General features: G+C 41.3%; 1 protein-coding gene across 3 annotated transcripts in view; it reads right to left on the bottom strand.

The window, feature by feature from the left end:
* KIF13B (kinesin family member 13B) overlaps positions 1 to 23318 on the bottom strand; it is a 211804-nt gene that overhangs the window by 182755 nt on the left and 5731 nt on the right. For all 3 annotated transcript variants that reach the window (XM_061426800.1, XM_061426799.1, XM_061426802.1), the window contains exon 2: positions 10161 to 10254. In XM_061426800.1, coding sequence (XP_061282784.1) covers positions 10161 to 10254 — 94 coding nt within the window. The remainder of the gene's footprint in view (positions 1 to 10160; positions 10255 to 23318) is intronic.

Here is a 23318-nt window from a genome sequence, read left to right as displayed (position 1 = left end):
TATTAGCCCTAAAAGATGATTTGCAAATATGCTGCTGAAGATTCGGGAAACCCCAAGGACCAATCCAGAAAACTAAACTGATTTAGTGCCAAAGGGTAATTCCAAAAACACACTTACTGCACTAGTACTGTAGGCAGTATGGCTCTGCCAGAGAAAATAAAAAGACCAAATCCATCAGTGTGTATTCCGTATTACACAGAGAGAAAGAAGACCGTGCTGGAGGACACAGGCTTTTCAGTCACTAGGCTGTTTGAGTGCTGTGGACTAGAAAACCTTCTCTGTATTTAGTAAAACGTCCCTTTGTTCTTACTCTATGTTCACAAGCAATGTTTTGACCTGGCTTCTCAAGTACTATAGTTGATACTAAGGAGAAGCCCAGATGACAGGGATTAATATTTTGTTCACTGTAAACATAAAATCAAGGGGCCAGTCTCTTTGATGGCATGTGAGTCCCTAAGAGCCCCATGAACTCTGGGCAAACTAGATAAAGTTTCTGCCTTTGCAAAGTTGAAATTTTTCTAGAACTAGGGGATTTCTTGATAGGCATATAGACTCAAGTACTAAATATATTTTGGTTTCAAAATTTTTTACTTTCTTTATGAAGTTATGATATAGTTCATAACATACCATGGACACACCTTAAAATACAGGCCATAATAACATCAATAACCTCAGATAAGCAGATGAAACCACCCTTATGGCCAAAAGTGAAGACGAACTAAAGAGCCTCTTGATGAAAGTTAAAGAGGAGAGTGAAAAAGTTGGCTTAAAGCTCAACATTCAGAAAACTAAGATCATGGCATCCGGTCCCATCACTTCATGCCAAATAGATGGGGAAACAGTGGAAACAGTAGCTGACTTTATTTGGGGGGGCTCCAAAATCACTGCAGATGGTGACTGCAGCCATGAAATTAAAAGACACTTACTCCTTGGAAGAAAAGTTATGACCAACCTAGACAGCATATTAAAAAGCAGAGACATTACTTTGTCAAACAAAGATCCGTCTAGTCAAGGCTATGGTTTTTCCAGTAGTCATGTATGGATGTGAGAGTTGGACTATAAAGAAAGCTGAGCGCCGAAGAATTGATGCTTTTGAACTGTGGTGCTGGAGAAGACTCTTGAGAGTCCTTTGGACTGCAAGGAGATCCAACCAGTCCATCCTAAAGGGAATCAGTCCTGAATGTTCACTGGAAGGACTGATGTTGAAGCTGAAACTCCAACACTTTGGCCACCTGATGTGAAGAGCTGACTCATTTGAAAAGACCTGATGCTGGGAAAGATTGAGGGCAGGAGGAGAAGGGGACGACAGAGGATGAGATGGTTGGATGCCATCGCTGACTCAATGGACATGAGTTTGGGTAAACTCTGGCAGTTGGTGATGGACAGTGCAGGTATGCTGCAGTCCATGCGGTCACAAAGAGTGGGACACGACTGAGCGACTGAACTGAACTGAGTAACAGAATCGGTAAGAATCAAATAGCTAACTTTTATGTAAGATTTACTGCACATCAGGCACTGACACTTAGCATATTTTAACTCACTTATGGCATCTGGTCCCATCACTTCATGGGAAATAAATGGGGAAACAGTGGAAACAGTGGCTGACTATTTTTGGGCGCTCCAAAATCAGTGCAGATGGTGACTGCAGCCATGAAATTAAAAGACGCTTACTCCTTGGGAAAAAAGTTGTGACCAACCTAGATAGCATATTCAAAAGCAGAGACATTACTTTGCCAACAAAGGTCCATCTAATCAAGGCTATGGTTTTTCCAGTGGTCATGTATGGATGTGAAAGTTGGACTGTGAAGAAAGCTGAGGGCCGAAGAATTGATGCTTTTGAACTGTGGTGTTGGAAAAGACTCTTGAGAGTCCCTTGGACTGCAAGGAGATCCAACCAGTCCATTCTAAAGGAGATCAGTCCTGGGTGTTCTTTGGAAGGACTGATGCTAAAGCTGAAACTCCAGTACTTTGGCCACCTCATGCGACGAGCTGACTCATTGGAAAAGACCCTGATGCTGGGAGGGATTGGGGGCAGGAGGAAAAGGGGACGACAGAGGATGAGATGGCTGGATGGCATCACCGACTCGATGGACGTGAGTTTGAGTGAACTCCAGGAGATGGTGATGGACAGGGAGGCCTGGCGTGCTGCGATTCATGGGGTCGCAAAGAGTTGGACACGACTGAGCGACTGAACTGAACTGATTCCTCGTAACAACCGATAGGCAGGTACTACTATAATCTCCACTTCACTGAGACAGAGGACAATTAAGCAACTTGCTCCACACCACACATGATAAGTATTGGGTTGTGAAAAGTTTTGTTTGGGTTTTTCTGTTACACCATATGGGAAAATCTGAACGAACCTTTTGGCCAAGCCTACAGTAAAGCTGGAGCTTCCCAGGTGGCTCAGCAGTAAAGAATTCACCTGCCAATGCAGGAGACATGGGTTCGACCCCTGGATCAGGAAGATCCCCTGGAGGAGGAAATGGCAACCCACTCCAGCATTCTTTCTGGGAAATCCTATGAACAGAGGAGCCTATCGGGCTGTGTGTGGTCCACGGGGTCACAAAGGGTAAAACACTACTAAGCGACTCAACAGTAACAACAGTAGAGCCGAGACTCAGTCTGTCTGACTTCAAAGTGAGCATTTCTTAATCTCCGGTTAGCTGTGTACTATCAATTTTCTGAATTTTAAGCATCTTATTTTTCAAAACAGTTTTGAAATTCCATATACCAGTGTTTCCCAAATTCCCACGATTAAGCTGTTAAGCTGAAAATTGTCTACCTATTCATTTTTAAATGGCTTCTATTGCCTTTAATAAGCATAAATACCAAACCATGAAATTTTCAGAAGTTAATGCAAAATTAATCAGAAAAATATAAAACTATTGTTTTAAAAGTATACATATTCACTTTCAAAGTATACTAACATAGGTTATTAAGTACACATGTAAAATTAATCACAGTTTTAGATTAATAAGATTGGTGGACACTATTCTAAAAAGAAGGATATTGTAGCTCTTAAAGGAAAAATATTAGTTTGAGTCTTTCTGACTATTGATTGAAACTGACGCCAACCACTTTTTTTATGTTAGTTTCAAATCCCTGGCACTTCAGCTACAAGTATAGCTCCTATAAAACCGTAACTTGTTTTATGGGTTAGTCATTCTCCAAACTAGACTGTAATTAATCTTAACTTTGTAATTTGTGCTTTCCTTACTATTTCTTTCTTTTAATGAAGTCAACATATACTACCGAACTGCTACATTCCCAAATTTTCATTTTCTCTTTTCACCTTGACATTAAAAAAAAAAGTACTTCCCCTGAGGTGGTCTTTTGTCATACTAGTAATGTTCTTGTTTTTCATCTGGGCACCAGTTACAGGACTGTGCTCAACTTATGAAAATTCATCAAGCTATATATACTTTTCTGTACATATAGTTTATACTTCAATAAAGAGTTGTTTTTTAAGAAGCTGTGCTTCCTAACTTTATCTCACCAAAAGCCACAACATACCAGCGTTTACGGATGTCACTTCTGTTTGCTTTTGACAGCTGTCACTTCTAAGTCTTTTTTAAATCAGACAGCACTCTATAGTACTGACTTAACATTCAATCTGTATTTTCAGCACATGTAAAAAGAGTCATCCAAGATACTCTGTGGAACCAAAAAGTGCTATTTAATTCTTTCACAAACCCCTGAGATTTAAGGATCTCTAAAGGAAGGAAAACATTCATTTTACATTTACATTCTCTGTGCTCACTGTATCCTCACAATTAGCTCAGCAGTTAACATCACACACTTGTGGATGGAGCCACAACAATGTATTTCCCACCAAAAATGCTTCCCTTAGGTGACACTGATGTTTCTCCACTCATAGATGATGGTCCATGTTTCCTCTTACTGAAACTGCGCAGAGCTTTACACCAGCCTTCAGCATGAATATGTGACAGAACTGTCACTGTGACTGCCAAGGTCACAACATCACGGATGGGGAAGGAGGGACGCTCAAGAGAGAGGGGATATATGTATACATACAGCTTTTGTATATGGGATATATGTATACATACAGCTGATTCACTTTGTTGGAAAGCAGAAACACAAGATCGTAAAGCAATTACACTCCAATTAAAAAAAACAAAACGCAATACTGCTCCCACCTCGCTTTCTCATGCTCTCAGGACACTTGCCTCTGGAACCTGCCACCAGACTGGGAGCAGGGCTTCTGCTTGCAGCCCCAGCGACATCTCCAGCTAACAGGCAGCGTCAACCACCCGACCCAAGTGACCTGGTGAGCTTTCTGATTGCGGCCCCTTGCCTTCAAGTCTTCCCGGTGAACCCCTGACAGCATGGACTGGAGCTCTATCTGAATTTCTAAGCCACACTAACCATGAGATAATAATGATTACTGGCCTTCCATGGCGGTCCAGTGGTTGAGAATACCCCTGCCAATGCAGGGGACGTGGGTGTGATTCCTGATCCAGGAAGACTCCACATGCCGCAGAGCAACTAAGCCCGGGGGCCACCACTGAGCCCACGCCCTACAGCTACTGCAGCCTGTGCACCCTACAGCCTGTGCTCTGCAACGAGAAGCCACCACAACGAGAAGCCCACGCACCACAACAAAGACCCAGCACAGCCAAAAATAAATAAACCTTAAAAAAAGTAAATGATTACTGTTGTTTGAAGTCACAAAGCTTCTGAGATCATTTATTTGTTATACAACAATAGAAAATGGAAACACTTTACAAATAAAACACACAGGAAGATAACCATGCCAGCAAGCGGCAAAGGCAGAATTTGAATCGTCAGTCTGTATAAAAAACCCAAATTTTTTTCTACCAGAGGGTATTGCCTCCAAGTTTACTCAGAGTTGCCCACATTTCCAAAGAAAACAACAGTACTCAGACTGAAAGCTCTACGAGCAATATATACTCCCCCAAATTAGTGTTTTCAGTTCACACTCAGGACACTAGGTCATTCCATTAGCGGGCTCAAAATCCCTGTACTCTGACTCATCAATATCTTTCCCACCCTAGTAACAGCATCTCCTAGAGATGCTTAAGAAACATCAGATCAAATCAGATCAGATCAGTCGCTCAGTTCTGTCCGACTCTTTGTGACCCCATGAATCGCAGCACGCCAGGCCTCCCTTTCAATCAGCAACTCCCAGAGTTCACTGAGACTCACGTCCATCGAGTCAGTGATGCCATCCAGCCATCTCATCCTCTGTCGTCCCCTTCTCCTCCTGCCCCCAACCCCTCCCAGCATCAGAGTCTTTTCCAATGAGTCAACTCTTCGCATGAGGTGGCCAAAGTACTGGAGTTTCAGCTTTAGCATCAGTCCTTCCAAAGAAATCCCAGGGCTGATCTCCTTCAGAATGGACTGGTTGAATCTCCTTGCAGTCCAAGGGACTCTCAAGCGTCTTCTCCAACACCATAGTTCAAAAGCATCAATTCTTCGGCATTCAGCCTTCTTCACAGTCCAACTCTCACATCCACACATGACCACAGGAAACACCATAGCCTTGACTAGACGAACCTTTGTTGGCAAAGTAATGTCTTTGCTTTTGCTTATGCTATCTAGGTTGGTCATAACTTTCCTTCTAAGGAGTGAGCATCTTTTAATTTCATGGCTGCAGTCACCATCTGTAGTGATTTTGGAGCCCAGAAAAATAAAGTCTGACACTGTTTCCACTGTTTTCCCATCTATTTCCCATGAAGTGATGGGACCAGATGCCATGATCTTAGTTTTCTGAATGTTGAGCTTTAAGCCAACTTTTTCACTCTCCTCTTTCACTTTAATCAAGAGGCTTTTGAGTTCCTCTTCACTTTCTGCCATAAGGGTGGTGTCATCTGCATATCTGAGGTTAGTGATATTTCTCTCGGCAATCTTGATTCCAGCTTGTGCTTCTTCCAGTCCAGCATTTCTCATGATATACTCTGCATATAAGTTAAATAAGCAGGGTGACAGTATACAGCCTTGACGTACTCCTTTTCCTATTTGGAACCAGTCTGTTCTTACATGTCCAGTTCTAACGGTTGCTTCCTGACCTGCATACAGATTTCTCAAGAGGCAGATCAGGTGGCCTGGTATTCCCATCTCTTTCAGAATTTCCCACAGTTTATTGTGATCCACACAGTCAAAGGCTTTGGCATAGTCAATAAAGCAGAAATAGATGTTTTTCTGGAACTCTCTTGCTTTTTCCATGATCCAGTGGATGTTGGCAATTTAATCTCTGGTTCCTCTGCCTTTTCTAAAACCAGCTTGAACATCTGGAAGTTCACGGTTCACATATTGCTGAAGCCTGGCTTGGAGAATTTTGAGCATTACTTTACTAGCATGTGAGATGAGTGCAATTGTGCGGTAGTTTGAGCATTCTTTGGCATTGCCTTTCTTTGGGATTGGAATGAAAACTGACCTTTTCCAGTCCTGTGGCCACTGCTGAGTTTTCCGAATTTGCTGGCATATTGAATGCAGCACTTTCACAGCATCATCTTTCAGGATTTGAAATAGCTCCACTGGAATTCCATCACCTCCACTAGCTTTGTTCGTAGTGATGCTTTCTAAGGCCCACTTGACTTCACATTCCAGGATGTCTGGCTCTAGGTCAGTGATCACACCATCGTGATTATCAGGGTCGTGAAGATCTTTTTTGTACAGTTCTTCTGTGTATTCTTGCCATCTCTTCTTAATATCTTCTGCTTCTGTTAGGTCCATACCATTTCTGTCCTTTATCAAGCTCATCTTTGCATGAAATGTTCCTTTGGTATCTCTGATTTTCTTGAAGAGATTCCTAGTCTTTCCCATTCTGTTGTTTCCTCTATTTCTTTGCATTGATTGCTAAAGAAGGCTTTCTTATCTCTTCTTGCTGTTCTTTGGAACTCTGCATTCAGATGCTTATATCTTTCCTTTTCTCCTTTGCTTTTCGCTTCTCTTCTTTTCACAGCTATTTGTAAGGCCTCCCCAGAAAGCCATTTTGCTTTTTTGCATTTCTTTTCCATGGGGATGGTCTTGATCCCTGTCTCCTGTACAATGTCATGAACCTCATTCCATAGCTCATCAGGCACTCTGCCTATCAGATCTAGTCCCTTAAATCTATTTCTCACTTCCACTGTATAATCATAAGGGATTTGATTTAGGTCATACCTGAATGGTCTAGTGGTTTTCCCTACTTTCTTCAATTTAAGTCTGAATTTGGCAATAAGGAGTTCATGGTCTGAGCCACAATCAGAAACATAACTACGTCAATAATAATAAACCTCAACATTTACAGAACACTTCACAAAGCACTTTAAGGATTACTAATTTGATTTTCAGGAAACCCCCCTATGAAACAGATGAGGTAGGTATCACACAGACAAGGCTCAAAAAAGGTAAAAATAACTAACTACAGGGCTTCCCTGCTGGCTCAGTTCAGTTGCTCAGTCGTGTCTGACTCTTTGCGACGCCATGGACTGCAGCACGCCAGGCCTCCCTGTCCATCACCAACTGCCGGAGTTTACTCAAACTCATGCCCATTGAGTGGATGACAACTCATCCTCTGTCGTCCCCTTCTCCTGGCTTCAATCTTTCCCAGAATCAGAGTCTTTTCCAATGAGTCAGTTTTTCGCATCAGGTGGCCAAAGTACTGGAGTTTCAGCTTCAACATCAGTCCTTTCAATGAATATTCAGGACTGATTTTCTTTAGGATGGACTGGTTGAATCTCCTTGCAGTCCAAGGGACTCTCAAGAGTCTTCTCCAACACCACAGTTCAAAAGCATCAATTCTTCAGCACTCAGCCTTCTTTATAGTCCAACTCTCACAGCCATACATGAACACTGAAAAAACCATAGCCTTGACTAGATGGACCTCTGTTGGCAAAGTAACGTCTCTGCTTTTGAATATGCTATCTAGGTTGGTCATAACTTTCCTTCCAAGGAGTAAGCGTCTTTTAATTTCATGGCTGCAGTCACCACCTGCAGTGATTTTGGAGCCCCCCAAAATAAAGTCAGCCACTGTTTACAGTGTTTCCCCATCTATTTCCCATGAAGTGATGGGACCGGATGCCATGATCTTAGTTTTCTGAATGTTGAGCTTTAAGCCAACTTTTTCACTCTCCTCTTTCACTTTCATCAAGAGGCTCTTTAGTTCTTCTTCACTTTCTGCCATAAGGGTGGTGTCATCTGCATATCTGAGGTTATTGATATTTCTCCCAGCAATCTTGATTCCAGCTTGTGTTTCTTCCAGTCCAGCATTTCTCATGATGTACTCTGCATATAAGTTAAATAAGCAGGGTGACAATATACAGCCTTGACATACTCCTTTTCCTATTTAGAACTAGTCTGTTGTTCCATGTCCAGTTCTAGCTGTTGCTTCCTGATCTGCATACAGATTTCTTAAGAGGCAGATCAGGTGGTCTGGTATTCCCATCTCTTGAAGAATTTTCCACAGTTTATTGTGATCCACACAGTCAAAGGCTTTGGCATAGTCAATAAAGCAGAAATAGATGTTTTTCTAGAACTCTCTTGCTTTTTGGATGATCTAGCAGATGTTGGCAATTTGATCTCTGGTTCCTCTGCCTTTTCTAAATCCAGCTTGAACATCTGGAAGTTCACATTTCAACTATTGTTGAAGCCTTGCTTGGAGAATTTTGAGCACTACTTTACTAGTATGTGAGATGAGTGCAACTGTGTGGTAGTTTAAGCATTCCTTGGCATTGCCTTTCTTTGGGATTGGAATGAAAACTGACCTTTTCCAGTCCTGTGGCCACTGCTGAGTTTTCCAAATTTGCTGGCATATTGAGTGCAGCACTTTCACAGCATCATCTTTTAGGATGGTGGCTCAGTGGTAAAGAAATCTGCCTGCCAATGCAGGAGACGCAGGTTCGATCCCTGGGCCAGGAAAATTCCCCTGAAGTAGGAAATAGCAACCCATTCCAGTAATCTTGCCTGGGAAATCCCATGGACAGAGGAGTCTGGTGGGCTACAAATTATGGGGTCACAAAAGAGTGGGACACAACTTAGCAACTAGACAACAACAAACTGCCTACGATAAGATAAGCAGGGATTCAATTTCCTATTTTCTGACTCCATGTCATGTGCTCTTTTCAACTTAATTCAACTCAAAAGAACTTCATGGAGTGCCTTTGGGTGTACTTTCGCAAACAACGCTGTCTCTGCAAGTACTCTGCAGCATCTGCTTGGCACAAAGCATCATGGTGGGCACCATGCGTTCTCCACTGTCAGAATGGCACAAAAACATCTCTGATTGCTGATCTCTACAGCCAGTCCTTCCCCACTCTGATCCACTCCTGACACTGCCATCCAACAATCTTCCTAATCCACTTCCTTAATCACAATAATTCAGAAACTGTCAAAGATGACAACTTCCCATAAAAAGAGAGGCCAAATCTCATCTGCTTCCAAAGCCTTCTATAAAGTGACTCTAACTTACCTGGTAATTTCCCTGCACTTGCTAAGAAAAACCAAATTAATCTCTTCCTTCCTGTCCACATTCGCTTTCTTTATACCTTCCTGCTCTCCCCTTTGGTTCATATGATCACTCAAACCCAGAAGTGAGGCTCAAGTATTTCATCCCCAACTCCTGACAGAGAGTCCCTTCCTTCAAAGACCTTAAAATTTACTGTTGAGCTATAATTAATAATTCAAAACAATACACCATAATTAAATTAGGTGGCACAGATTATAGCTCACAGGGACCTTAAGGAGAGGAATCCAGTAAGGGCTGCAAGAAAGTCTTCAGGAAGAAAAGAACACTTGAAATGGGTTCTGACCAATAGACTAGGATAGGAACTGGCAGAAGTAAAAACCACCCAGGATGAGCAGCAACTGAAAAGCCTTCCCTTCTTCCCTACTTCTTCCCATTTACATCTCATCTAAGCCTCCAGCCAATATCGTCTCCTTCAGGAAGCCTTCCTCAGGTACTAACCAACATTCTCTTCTCCGCGCTTCTATACCATCACTGTCCCACCCATGACACTCAATCAGGCACTCAGTCCTTCCATATTATATTAACAAAGCTCATCACACTGATCTGGCAGCAATATGTCTCCACGTAGAAAGCACTCAATATTTGTTCAACTAAATTCAGTTCAGCAGCCACTGTTGCCTTCTGTCTTTTAAAAACCCATCAATCGTAACACTGGTTCTTAACTTACCGGGCATCGCCTTTGGAAAGGTTGGTATTTACAGGATTGAGAATAACCTTGTTTGCGTCTACATCCACCACACATTTGGTGTGCAAGTCAATTTCTGCAGATTGAAAAAAGAAAAACAAAAAATGAGTCATTTTTGAAGCAATCTATGTCAGAAAAAGCATTTGACCCAAAAGAAAAAAAAAAATCCAACACTCTTTCAGAACAGAAACACTCAATGAACTAGAAACAGACAGGAACTTCCTCAATTGACCTGATAAAGGGCATCTAAAAAACTTGCAGCTAACTTCACACTTAATGGTAAAAACCTGAACAGCCTACCTACTAACATCAGAAGTAAGACAAGGATATCTACACTTGAAACACAACATTTTAGATCAATTATACACCAACTGAAAAAAAAGAAGACAAGGATGTCTACTACTGAGCCTATTCAAGGTTGTACCAGAATTTCTGGTCAGGGCAGTTAAGCAAGAAAAACTAACATAAGGCATCCCAACTGAAAAGAATAAATAAAACTACCTTTATTTGCACAAGATAGGATGTTATATATAGAAAATCCTAAAGAATCCACTAAAAAGCTACTAGAATAAACAGGTTTTGCAAAGTTGTAGGATATGCGATCAATACACAAAAATCAGTTGTTTCCATACACCAGCAATAAAAAATCCAGAAATGAAGTTAAGAAAATTTCATTTATAACACTTTTGACTCATTTATATCAAAAAGATTTAAATGCTTAGGTAAAATCTTAAAAGAAGTGCAAAACATATACACTGAAGAGTCCAAAATATTGTTGAAAGAAATTAAACACTTAAATAGAAAGAAATTATATTCATGAAGTAAAAGACTTAATACTCTTAGGATAGCAATAACTCCCCAATACAAAAACTCAAGGCAATCCCTATTAAAATCCCAGCCGACTTTTTTTTTTTCTTCCAAAAGTTAACAAGCTGATCCTAATTCTATGTGAAAATGCACGAGACCCAGAATAGCTAAAAAAAACCTTGAAGAACAAAATACAAAGACAGCACTTGTCAATTCTAAACTTACTACACAACTCGAGTAATCATGGTACCAGTAAGAGGACAGATATGTGGTCAATGAGACAGAGAGTCCAAAACTACAGCCAGATTTATGGCCAAATAACAACAGTGCCGAGAAAATCCAGGGTGGGGTACAGTCATTTCAACAGACGGTGCTAGCACAGCCTCATCAAAATGAAAACCTCTGTGCTGCGAACGATACCATCAGGAGTCAAAAGGTGATCTACAGAATCGAGAAAATATGTGTGAATCATACATCTAATAAGGGACTTGCATCAGAAAATATAAAGAACTCGTACAACTCAATAATTTTAAAATGGGCAAAGACCAGGACCTCCCTGGTAGTCCGGTAATTAAAACTCCATGCTTCCAGGAGGCATGGGTTCAATCCCAAGCTGGGGAACTAAGATCTCGTATGCCACATGGAACAGTCAAAATAATAAAATAAAATGGGCAAAGATTTGAACAGACACCTCTCCAAAAAAAAAAATACAAAAATGGCCAATGACCACAAGAAAAGATGTTCAACATCATTAGACAATGGGGAAATGCAAATGAAAACCACAAGATACCACTTCATACCCACTAGCATAACTAACCTAAATGACATGTAACTAATACTGTGATATTGCAATTAAAAAAAGAAAAAATAATAAAAGTGTAAATTGGATCATGTCCAAAAAAAGCCAGGTAAGTATAGGTGAGGGCATGGAAAAATTGGAACCTATATACAGTACTGGTGGGAATATAAAATGGTGCAGTCACTTTAGAAAACAGTCTGGCAGTTCCTAATGGTAACACATTAGTAACCTAATGGTTACACATAGAATTAGCATATGACCCAACGACTCCCACTCATAGAGATACACCCAAGAGAAACCTATGTCCATACAAAAGTTTATACATGGAAGTTCAAAGCAGTGTTATTTGGCTATTCATAACAGCTAAAAAGCTAAAAAGCGGAAACAACTCAAGTGTCCTTCAACTAATGGATGGATAAATGTGGTATATCCTTAAAACAGAACACTACTTAGCAATTAAGTAGGTACTGATACATACAGTGGCAGACTTTACTTTTCTGGGCTCCAAAATCACTGCAGATGGTGACTGCAGCCATGAAATTAAAAGACGCTTGCTCCTTGGAAGAAAAGTTATGACCAACCTAGATAGCATATTCAAAAGCAGAGACATTATTTGCCAACAAAGGTCCATCTAGTCAAGGCTACGGTTTTTCCAGTGGTCACGTATCGATGTGAGAGTTGGACTATAAAGAAAGCTGAGTGCCAAAGAATTGATGCTTTTGAACTGTGGTGTTGGAGAAGACTCTTGAGAGTCCCTTGGACTGCAAGGAGATCCAACCAGTCCACCCTAAAGGAGATCAGTCCTGGGTGTTCATTGGAAGGACTGATGCTGAAGCTGAAACTCCAATACTTCGGCCACCTCATGAGAAGAGCTGACTCACTGGAAAAGACCCTGATGCTGGCAAAGATTGAGGGCAGGAGGAGAAGGGGATGACAGAGGATGAGATGGTTGGATGGCATCACCGACTCAATGGACATGAGTTTGATTTAAGCTCCAAGAGTTGGTGATGGACAGGGAGGCCTGGCGTGCTGCAGTCCATGGGGTCACAAAGAGTTGGACACGACTAAGCAACTGAACCAAACTGATACATACTAAAACATAGATGCAGTTTGTGCTAAGTGAAAGAAGCCAGTCACAAAAGACCATATACTGTAAGATTTTACTTATTTCTAACATTCAGAACAGGCAAATAGAGACGGAAAATAGACTAGTTATTACCTAGAGCTGAGGCGTGACTGCCAGCGGGTATAGGTTTCTATTGGGGGGTGATGAAGATGTCCTAAAATTGTGCTGATAGTTTTCACAACTGCATGAGGGCAGTAAAAACGACTGTTGTGGCTGAACTGTATGAAATTGAACTGCATCTTAAAGTTTGGGGTTTTTTTTTTAATGTATACAGGCCACATCATGTTCTCTTATTTTCATATTCCTCTACATTTCTGACCCAAAGTATGCAACAGTTTCTGTTTGCCTTATCTCTACTACGCAAAGATATGCTCTAACGAAAGAAACTGCGCTCCACTGGAGTCATTTTGTATTTTCCTAAGAACCTTGGCCAAATGTCAATGTCAAACGCATTACAACTTTAGAGTATTCCCACTGCCAGGAAAGAGGATTTATTTTTTGTTTGACTGCTTTAATTTACGTAACTGAGACAAATGAAAAACAAACAAAACAAAAATTTCCTTTCCCGTCCTACCACAAAACTCAACTTTTCTCATATCAGTTATTTTATCAATACATTTGTTTGCAAAGACATATTCTATAAATACAAAAAATTTAGTGGTCGGGCTTTTAGCCAATACATTTTTTAGGCAAAGAGAACTGAAAAGAAAACAGAGCTATGTTTTATCCAGGTGTGGAAGACTAACCCCTGAAGGCTTATATTTCACTGTGGTCAACTAGAAGTAAAGTCTATTTCTAATACTTGTGTTTAAATCCACTCTATACTGTCACAGAAATGCTGCAAGAAAGCCTTAGTCACAATGAAGAAACTTTTCAAGCCCTTATCCTTACTTCTTCCTTTCCTTAGGCCCAGGCTTCCCAGGAGGTCCCCAGGTAAAGAATCTGCCTGCCAATGCATGAGACACAGGTTCAATCCCTGGATTGGGAAGATCCCCTAGAGAAGAAATTAGCAACCCACTGCAGGATTTTTGCCTGGGAAATTCCATGGCCAGAGGAGCCTGGCAGGCTACAGTCCATTGGGTCGCAAAAGAGTTGGACACGACTAAGCATGCACGCAACACTCCTTAGGCCCAGAGCTCAAGTTTGCACACATCGTACTTTGTTAATACCACCCCTTTATGACCTCTGACCATGCTGTGGCCAGCCCCAAATGTGTATACTACACACAAATGCATTATCAAGCCTCCGGAAATTGTACTGACTCAGAATCTGCTATCTTACCACCCACCACAAAGACAGATATTAGTTTCTTGCAAGAACGTCTGGTCTGAGCAAAGGAGCTGCATGTATAGTTCTGTATCAGAAGTGCACATCTAAAATGCATGCCTGCAAAGCTGTAAATCAAGTACTTCCCCCACCCCCACCAGAGTTTTGCCTTCATTTCAGATGATCTGGAATTGAGAAAGGATTCAAACATTTTCCTTCAATATTTGTAGGCTTTTCTCCTATACTCTTCACAGCTCCTCCATCTTACCCCTCATGACTTCTCTAGATACATTAATAATTTGAAAACATTTAGTGGCATGATTAAGGAACTAATTCCCAGAAAATCCTTTATAATTCAAAGAACTGCTACTGCTAAGTCGCTTCAGTCGTGTCCAACTCTGTGTGACCCCATAGACGGCAGCCCACCAGGCTCCCCCGTCCCTGGGATTCTCCAGGCAAGAACACTGGAGTGGGTTGCCATTTCCTTCTCCAGTGCATGAAAGTGAAAAGTGAAAGTGAAGTCGCTCAGTCGTGTCCGACCCTCAGCGACCCCATGGACTGCATGCAGCCTACCAGGCTCCTCCATCCATGGGATTTTCCAGGCAAGAGTACTGGAGTGGGGTGCCATTGCCTTCTCTGTTCAAAGAACTATCCAATAGCTAATATAGTCAACCTAAGCTCATTTTGTCCTAAAGAGGGCAACCCGAACAAAAGTCTCTACATTTAACCCTCTGGAGGTGGCCTTTAAAATTATAAACAACTATCTTCACTTCTTTATTGCTCAGTTTTTATTATCAAATAAAATTCCACCCCAGTGCTGTTACAAGAAGGTTTTCCACATACTGTTTAGAATATGGGTGGAACATCCAGGACACACATCCAAGCAAATAAGAGCAATGAAGAGAGTTTAGGGTCAGATTCTCTGGTTGCTCAGACGGTAAAGAATCTGCCTCCAATGCAGGAGACAGGGGTTTGATCCCTGGGTCGTGAAGATCCCCTGGAGAAGGGAATGGCAACCCACTCTAGTATTCTTGCCTGGAAAACTCCATGGACAGAGGAGCTTGGTGGGCTATAGTCCATGGGGTCGCAAACAGTCAGACATGACTGAGTGACTAACATACACAAAAAATTAAGGGTCAAATATATGAAAAGCATTTTACACCTAGATGTCATCAATGCTTAAATAAAATTATACTGCTTCAAAATTCTAAATATGACACCTTCTCCATGGAAAACTTCTTGCTCTATATTTCTTAGAAAGCAAAGAAAGTGAAAGTAAAGTCGTGTCTGACTCTTTTGCGACCACATGGACTGTAGCCTACCAGGCTCCTTCACCCACGGATTTTCCAGGCAAGAGTTCCGTAATGGATTTGCTATTTCGTTCTCCAGGGGATCTTCCGAACCCAGGGATCAAACCCAGGTCTCCTGCATTGCAGGCAGACCCTTTACCGTCTGAGCCACCAGGGAAGCCCCTTAGAAAGCAAAGCCATGATTAAATTGCAATGCCAATTCCTTCTTTTTGAAAGATTTTTTTAAAATAAATTATAAGAATACAAAAAAAAAATTGCAATGCCAAATTTACGCCTTAAATTTAAGCTGGATTTAAAAAAAGAAAAAAATTTAAACACCTACCAAAAATCCAAAAGATAAACACCTTCCTCTTAGTCTGGAACAACACTTTGGTTAAAAAGATAAAAGATCTAGCTGTTATGCTCTACCCGTGTAAAAACAGTGTGAAAGTGAACATGAACACACATGAACACCCATGTTCACAGCAGCATTATTCACAACAGCTAAAGGTGGAAGCAACCCGACTTTCCATCAATGGATGAATGGATAAAAAGAATGTGGTGTGTGTGTATATATATGTATATGTATATATTTTTTTTCCAATGGAAAATGATTCAATGTTTAAAAAGAATGAAATTCTGCTAAAACATGTACGAACCTTGAAGACATTGTATTAAGAAAAATAAACCAGTCACAAAGGATAAGTTTTGCAGGATTCCACTTGTATGAGACACTTCCAGTAGTCAAAGTCAGAGATAAATAGTGTGACAGTAGCTGCCAGGGGTGGGGCTAAAGGGTCCACAGGGAGTTAGTATCTCACGGGTATGGAGTTTCAGTTCTGCAAGATAAAAAAGTTCTAGAGATGGATAGTGGTGATAGTTCCATAACAATGTTCATGTACTTAATGCCACTGAACTGTACACTTAAAAGTGGTTTAAGATGGTCAATTTTATATCTATCTTACCACAATAAAAAAATAGTACTAAATACTCATCATTAGTATAATAAGTAACACATGGACAACAGCTTACTTCCAGGGAAGCATAAAATAGTAAGATTCGTATTTAATCAGCACTATGTCTGAAAAGCAATAAAAAATGAGAGTGATCCTAGAGTACTGCTGTAAGTGCTCTAAGTTTATGTTATGACTAATCAACTTTTACAGTACTCAGAACCAATGAACGCTTTGATGTATCCACGGTCCTTAGAAAAAGACGGACAGATAGAAATTTACTCCACTAACATTGAAGACTCCATATTATTTTCCAAACAGGATCTTTTTCTAGGTCAAGTTCCTCAAGATGAATAAAATATTAACAGCTGACAATTCAGTTTACTCAGCCAGCAAATTAGTCACCTTGTAAAAGTGAATAATAATTTGAAATGAGTCTTTCTTCAATGCGATGGCTCTGTCTCCAATGACATCACAGTCCAAGATGGGCAGGGCCTGGGAGACTCCCTTTACATAACTCATGTTCTGTCTGGGGAGATGCATCATTCTCAGAGCGGACAAAATAATTCCGAGTTGTCCATTCAGTAATCTGCCTAATTCTCCAGAAAATTAATAATAATTTTCAGACCAAACCTACTCAGAAATACAAATAAACCTCCCTTTACCTATCTATAACTTACTGTTAAATTCACAATTGTCCATTTTTAAAAGGAAGATAGTAAATTATTGATATCTGTAAGAGTCACATCTTAGATTGCAAATTTTGCATGCTTTATATAGTTCTGTTTTCAATAATCTGTGTCATAAACTTAGTATTTTTACATGTCTGTGTATGGAAGAGCTTGTTTTCCCAAAGGGAATGTAGTAGTCTTATTAGAATAGGAAATAAGACTTATAGTTCTTTACTATAATTACAAGTGGCTTGGGCCCCTTTTGAGGCACACTGACCCAAGGAGAAAAAAAGGATGTGATGCCAGGGAGGCCTGGTGAGCTGCAGTCCACAGGGTCACAAAGAGCTGGACACAACTGGACACGAACAATGACCCAAGCAGAAAAAAAGGGATGTGATGCCACACAGGAAAAAAAAACAAAGTAGTAGTTTGCTTTCTAGTAAGAGATGTATAAAATATCCTAATCACCTACTTCTATGTTTTTACCACTGAACGTGAGAATCTATTCAATAAACAAAAGATAAAATGTAACTGAGTTCTAATACGGCTAAAGAAATAACTGAGGACTGAGGGAAAATCCTAGACAAGACGCCTGGTAAGGGGAAGAGAGATGATAACACCAAAACAACTGAAATACTCTTGAGTCTATTTTCAAGAAACCAATCGACTTCACAGGGTTAGGAAGTAGGTCTTTAAAAATGTGGAAGGCAAAACCAGAATAAACAAATTTATCTTGAAAAAAGAAGAACCAGAAAGACCAGTGTTACCAGTTTCAAACTTACTACAAAGCTATACTAATCAGACAGTGGGGTACTAACCTAAGAACAGACATATAAATCAATGGAATAGAACTGAGAATCCAGATATATGCTGTCACATTTATGGTCAACTAATTTTCAACAAGGGTGCCAAGACAATCCAAGGGGAAAATATGGTCATTTCAACAAAGGGCGCTAGGATAATTGTGTATCTACATGCGGAAAGATCAAATTGATTTCTACCTCACCCTCATTCAAAAAGTAATTCCAGGGTTTCCTGGTGTCCTGATGGCTAGGATTCCGGGCTTCTGCGGCCAAGGGTCCAGGGAACTGACATCCCATAAGCCACACAGCCAACAAAAATAAATTTTAAAAACTAACTCCAAACAAATCAAAGACCTAAATAAATGCATCAGCTAAAACTATAAAACGCTTAGAAAATATACACATTAAATCCACATGACTGTGAGTTAGGCACTGGTTTCTTAGCAATCAAATCAAAAGCGCAAGCAACAAAAGGAAAAACCAGATAAATTGGACCACATCAAAATGAAAAACTTTTGTGCTTCAAAGGACACCACTGAAAGAATGAAAAGGCAACCCACATGCTCAAGAAAATATCTGCAAATCACATATCTGTTACAGGACTGGCATCCAGAACATATAAAGAACTCTAAGAATTCAATAATAATTAAAAAAAAAAAAAAGATAACCCAATTTTAAAAATAAGAATAGGGTTTGAATAGAGATCTCTGAAAATATATACAAATGCCAAAAGACACATGAAAAGATGCTTAATTAAGATTATTAGACATTGGGGACAAGCAAATCAAAAATCATAATGAGACTCCACTTCACACCCATTAGGATGGCAATCAAAAAGAAGGACAATAAAACTGACGGGGAAGACACGTAGAAACTGAAACCCTCACACATTGTTGGAGGCAATGTAAAACAGTGCAGTAACTCTGGAAGACCGTCAAGCAGTTCCGCAGAAGTTAGAGTTACTACATGACCCAGAAATTCCACTTCTATGTTTATACATACGCAAGAGACATGAAAATACACAATAACTTATTATTACATTACACAAATGTTCATGATTCATTAATAGCCAAAAACTGGGAACAAGCCAGATGCCTATCAACTGAGAAGGGGCATCCAAGCGCAGCACATCCACGTCACAGAATATTGCTGTGCTGTGCTTAGTCACTCAGCCTGATTCTCTGGGACCCCGTGGACTGCCGTCCGCCAGGCTCCTCAGTCCTTGGGGATTCCCCAGGCAAGGATACTGGAGTGGGTTTCCATCCCTCCTCCAGGGGATCTTCCCAACCCAGGGATTAAACCCAGGTCTCCCACATTCCAGGCGGATTCTTTACCATCTGAGCCATCAGGTAAGCCCCACAGAATATCATTCAGCCTTAAAAAGGAATGAACTGTTGATTCATGCTACATCATGGATAAGTCCTAAAGGACTTATGCCAAGGGAAAGGAGTCAGATACAAAAGTCCATAAATCATGTGATTCCATTTATATGAATGTCCAGAATAGGGAAATCCACAGAGACAAGAAGTAGATTAGGGGCTGTGGGGAGAGGGGAGGAGATGGGAGTGGGGGTGGATGGAGAGTAACCGCTAACCAGAGAGTGTCTCCCATAGGGATGATAAAAAATGTTCTGGAATCCGATAGTGGTGATCATTGCACAACTCTGCAAATACACTAAAAGCCACTGAATTACACACTTTTGATAGGTGAATTCATCTCAAAACAGCTCAGAAGGAATGGTCCCACCACCATCGATGGATGTAAACTATGGTTCAAGTCCCTCAGCCACACTTCTAGTTAATCACGATTTTGAAGAACCCAGCCAACCCAATTCTCACTCACAGTTAATAACCTCACATTCTACCTCACCAAGAAAATCAAACACTCTAAGGCTTCCCCATTGTATAATTATCCTCTTCCCTCTATATTTCAAAAATTCCCCACTCTATTGACTATTTCTCTCTATTGATAAAAAGGCTCAAACAATTCCCAGTCTTGGGTTGGTGGGGAGCGGGGGGGCCTGTTGCTCATCTCCAGAAGACCATTCTTTACCATGGCTTTCTATATGGCATTTCTTGAAAGAAAACGCACGTATGCTCACTGCCTCCATATGAGCACACACACTGATTTCTCGGCCCACTACCAACACACCAACAGGAATTCATTCATTCAGTCAAAATTATTCTTCTGCCATTCTTCACCCTGGGCCACCACATTCCTTTCACCTGCTTTTCCTTATGCCTGTCTTCTCAGCCTCTGTGACTTCCTCCTTCAGGAACATGCCTTGATTTGGTATTCTATAAGATCTTCTAAATATAGTAACAACGTCCAAATCTACCCGAAAGTCCAGTCCCTTATTTTCAGCCTCCTGTACAACAGCTTTCTCGATCCACCCCTTGGCTGCACTTCAGAGCCTAAAACTCAACAAGTCTGTTACATTTCTTCCAGGCATGCACTACATCTTATCTGAAGTTGTAGGTGCAGTGGGTGGCACGTGATCAGCACTGACTAAATACGGTTGAATGTCTAACAATAGAGCTCATAACTGCCCATACCTCTACCTTAAAACCTGCTTCTCCCACATTTCAGATCTCAATTGGTGACACCAGCACTCATTCACTTAGTCATCTAAACTGGAAGCTCTGCAGTCATCCCAAATTTCCTAGGGCTTCCCCTATGGCTCAGTTGGTAAGAATCCGCCTGCAATGCGGGAGACCGGGGTTCGATCCGTGGAGAAGGGAAAGGCTACCCACTCCAGTATTCTGGCTTAGAGAATTCCATGGACTGTATAGTTCATGGGGTCGCAAAGAGTCGGACACAACTGAGCAACTTGCACTGTATTTCCTAAATCCTGGCTGCTTTCACACCTTGAAATGCAAGGCCACACAGGCACTTTGCCTCGCCCACCTCTCAGGAGTGCGGTCCCAGCCAGCAACTTCCAGGACAAATAGCAGGTTTGCTCACCACTTAAGAGCAATGGGGTTCCCCAGCTCAGTGCTCCTCAGATGCAACCCAAACCCACTGATTGCTCAGCATCCACATTGCTGGACCCCTCCACATCACTCCTGTGGGATCTGCAGGCAAAATCTGACCCCAAAGTCCTGTGTCTTTCACCAGCATCCATCTAACAGCAACAAGCTCATGTATCAGCTTGTGAGCAAGGTAAAGATGCAGACCTTAATTTCTCCTCCGAGAGCATCTCTGTAACAGCGCCACTGCCCCTTTCAAAAACCTAGACATTTGCGACACCACAGATGGACTCCGAGGAATGCACTAAGCAAATCAAACACGGTATGATTTCATTTATATAAAAAATATAAATATGAAGAATATAAAACAAAACTCACAGACACAGAGGACAGACCAGTGGTTACAGAGGAGAAGAGGGCTGGAGGCTGGTAAACTGGGTGAAGGGAGCTAACGGTTTGGTGACATGGTTACTAGACTTATTGTAGGGATCACGTTTTAAGAGTTAAGTTGTACACCTGGAACTAATATGTTACACACCAACTTTACCTAAAACAAACCTACAGTCACTGCACCCCTTATCCTGTCCGAGATCCCCCCTGAATCTGCCTGAGCCTCACTTCAGTAACTTCATTCTGCTCTGCTCCCCACAAACCTCTTGATTTCAGTGAAGCCACCTTCCATCACTCCTCTCGTCCCCCACTCGCCACATTCTTCCAGCTTTTCCGAGAAAGCACAGAATTTAAAGGCTGTGGCTCCAGAGTTGAACTGCCCAGATTCCAATCCTCCGTTCCTCTACCTGATAATCATGTGATTTGGTGCAAGTAGTAACTCTGTCCAAGTTTCCATTTTGTCTGTAAAATGAGTTATCGTATAAATTCTCCTAGCATTTTTGGAAAGATTGACCAAAATAATCTAGTTCAGTACTCTCTTTAACTGTTATTTACACAGATACTGTATGCTTCCTGTTGTTTGAACTTCTACAGCTAAATTCCCCACTGTTCTTGCAAATATCTGGCTAATTCCTGCATCCACCTTTTGCTAAGTTCAACAACTCATGCTATGCACCCCACTTGCCTTGTCTTCCTCCTGGTCAATTGCCTTCAACCCATTCCTCATCATTTTCAAGTCGCACCCCCATTTCTTTAATTCATAAGACACTGTTGGGACTTCCCTGGCACTCCATGCTTCAAGTGCAGGGGGCAGAGGTTCAAATCCTGGTCAGGGAACTAAGATTCCACACGCCGTCTGGCAAGGCCAAAAAAAGAAAGCACTATTGCTGACTTGTGTACTATATTCTTGTGTGTGTCTGTGTGAACCCACCTGCCAGTGAAAGAGACATAAGAGACTTGGGAAGATTTTCTGGAGGAGGGCACAGCAACCCACTCCAGTATTCTTCTAGAGAATCCCATAGACAGAGGAGCCTGGCAGGCCACAGTCCATAGCGTCGCAAAGAGTTGAACTGAAGCCAACTTAGCATATAGCATGCATGTACTGTATCCTTATAACTGACTCACCTTGTGTACCTCTTACTACCAACCAGACAGTACGTTCTGTTGGTCAAAGATCATGACTTATGCTTTTCATATATCGTGCACATCTTTGAAAATTACGCAAACTCAGGAATGCAGCATCCCTCTAAAGATCATCATGTCTGATATAGTAGTAAAAGCACAAGCTTTAATGGCAAAACAGGAGAAATTCAGGCTTCAAAATCCTGGTTTTGTAATTCTGGGCAAGTTACCTAACTTCTCTGAGATTGTGTTCAATAGAAATTCTGTAACCACCTTTCAAAATTATTTCAAGAACAATGTATAAAAAGGAATGAACTCTGTAGCTCACAAATAGAAAACTCTCAAAAAGTAGCTATTATTTTTTCCTCCAATCAACACATGTTAAATTGAATAGGCTAATTCATTCCGTCTATTAGTCATTCCGTCGTGTCTGACTCTTTGTGACCCCATGGACTGTAGCCTGCCAGGCTCCTCTGTCCATGGGATTCTCCAGGCAAGAAGACTGGAGTAGGTAGCCATTTCCTCCTCCAGGGGATCTTCCTGACCCTAGGACTGAACTGGGTCTCCTACACTGCAGGCAGATTCTTTACCTTCCTAGCCAATACCAGCTTTTAAAGATACCACCAGCTTCTGAGAGTTAAAGCCCAGTACCAGTTAAGTTGTGGACTTCATGTCCCTTACACCAGCCAGTTTCAGACACTTTCCTAATGATTACACTGCTTCTGCCTGCCAAGCTTTAAGAACATGCTCTTTTGAATACAAAGGGAAACTGATCAGCGAGCACAGAGATCAATAATAAATCCATTTCCACCCAGTAAGCAGCTCAATTCATCTGCTTAACCAATAGTTTTGCCGGTGGTTTCTTCCATCTTCAGAACTTAAGAAATGGAAAAGCTGTCACTGGTCACTGTTTTATGGAAGTGCGAGTCGAGGCAGGGGGGTAGG

Source organism: Bos javanicus, chromosome 8 (assembly GCF_032452875.1).
Source record: "Bos javanicus breed banteng chromosome 8, ARS-OSU_banteng_1.0, whole genome shotgun sequence".
Lineage (NCBI taxonomy): Eukaryota > Metazoa > Chordata > Mammalia > Artiodactyla > Bovidae > Bos > Bos javanicus.
Note: the sequence above shows the minus strand (reverse complement) of the source record. Positions and strands in the feature narration are given on the sequence as shown.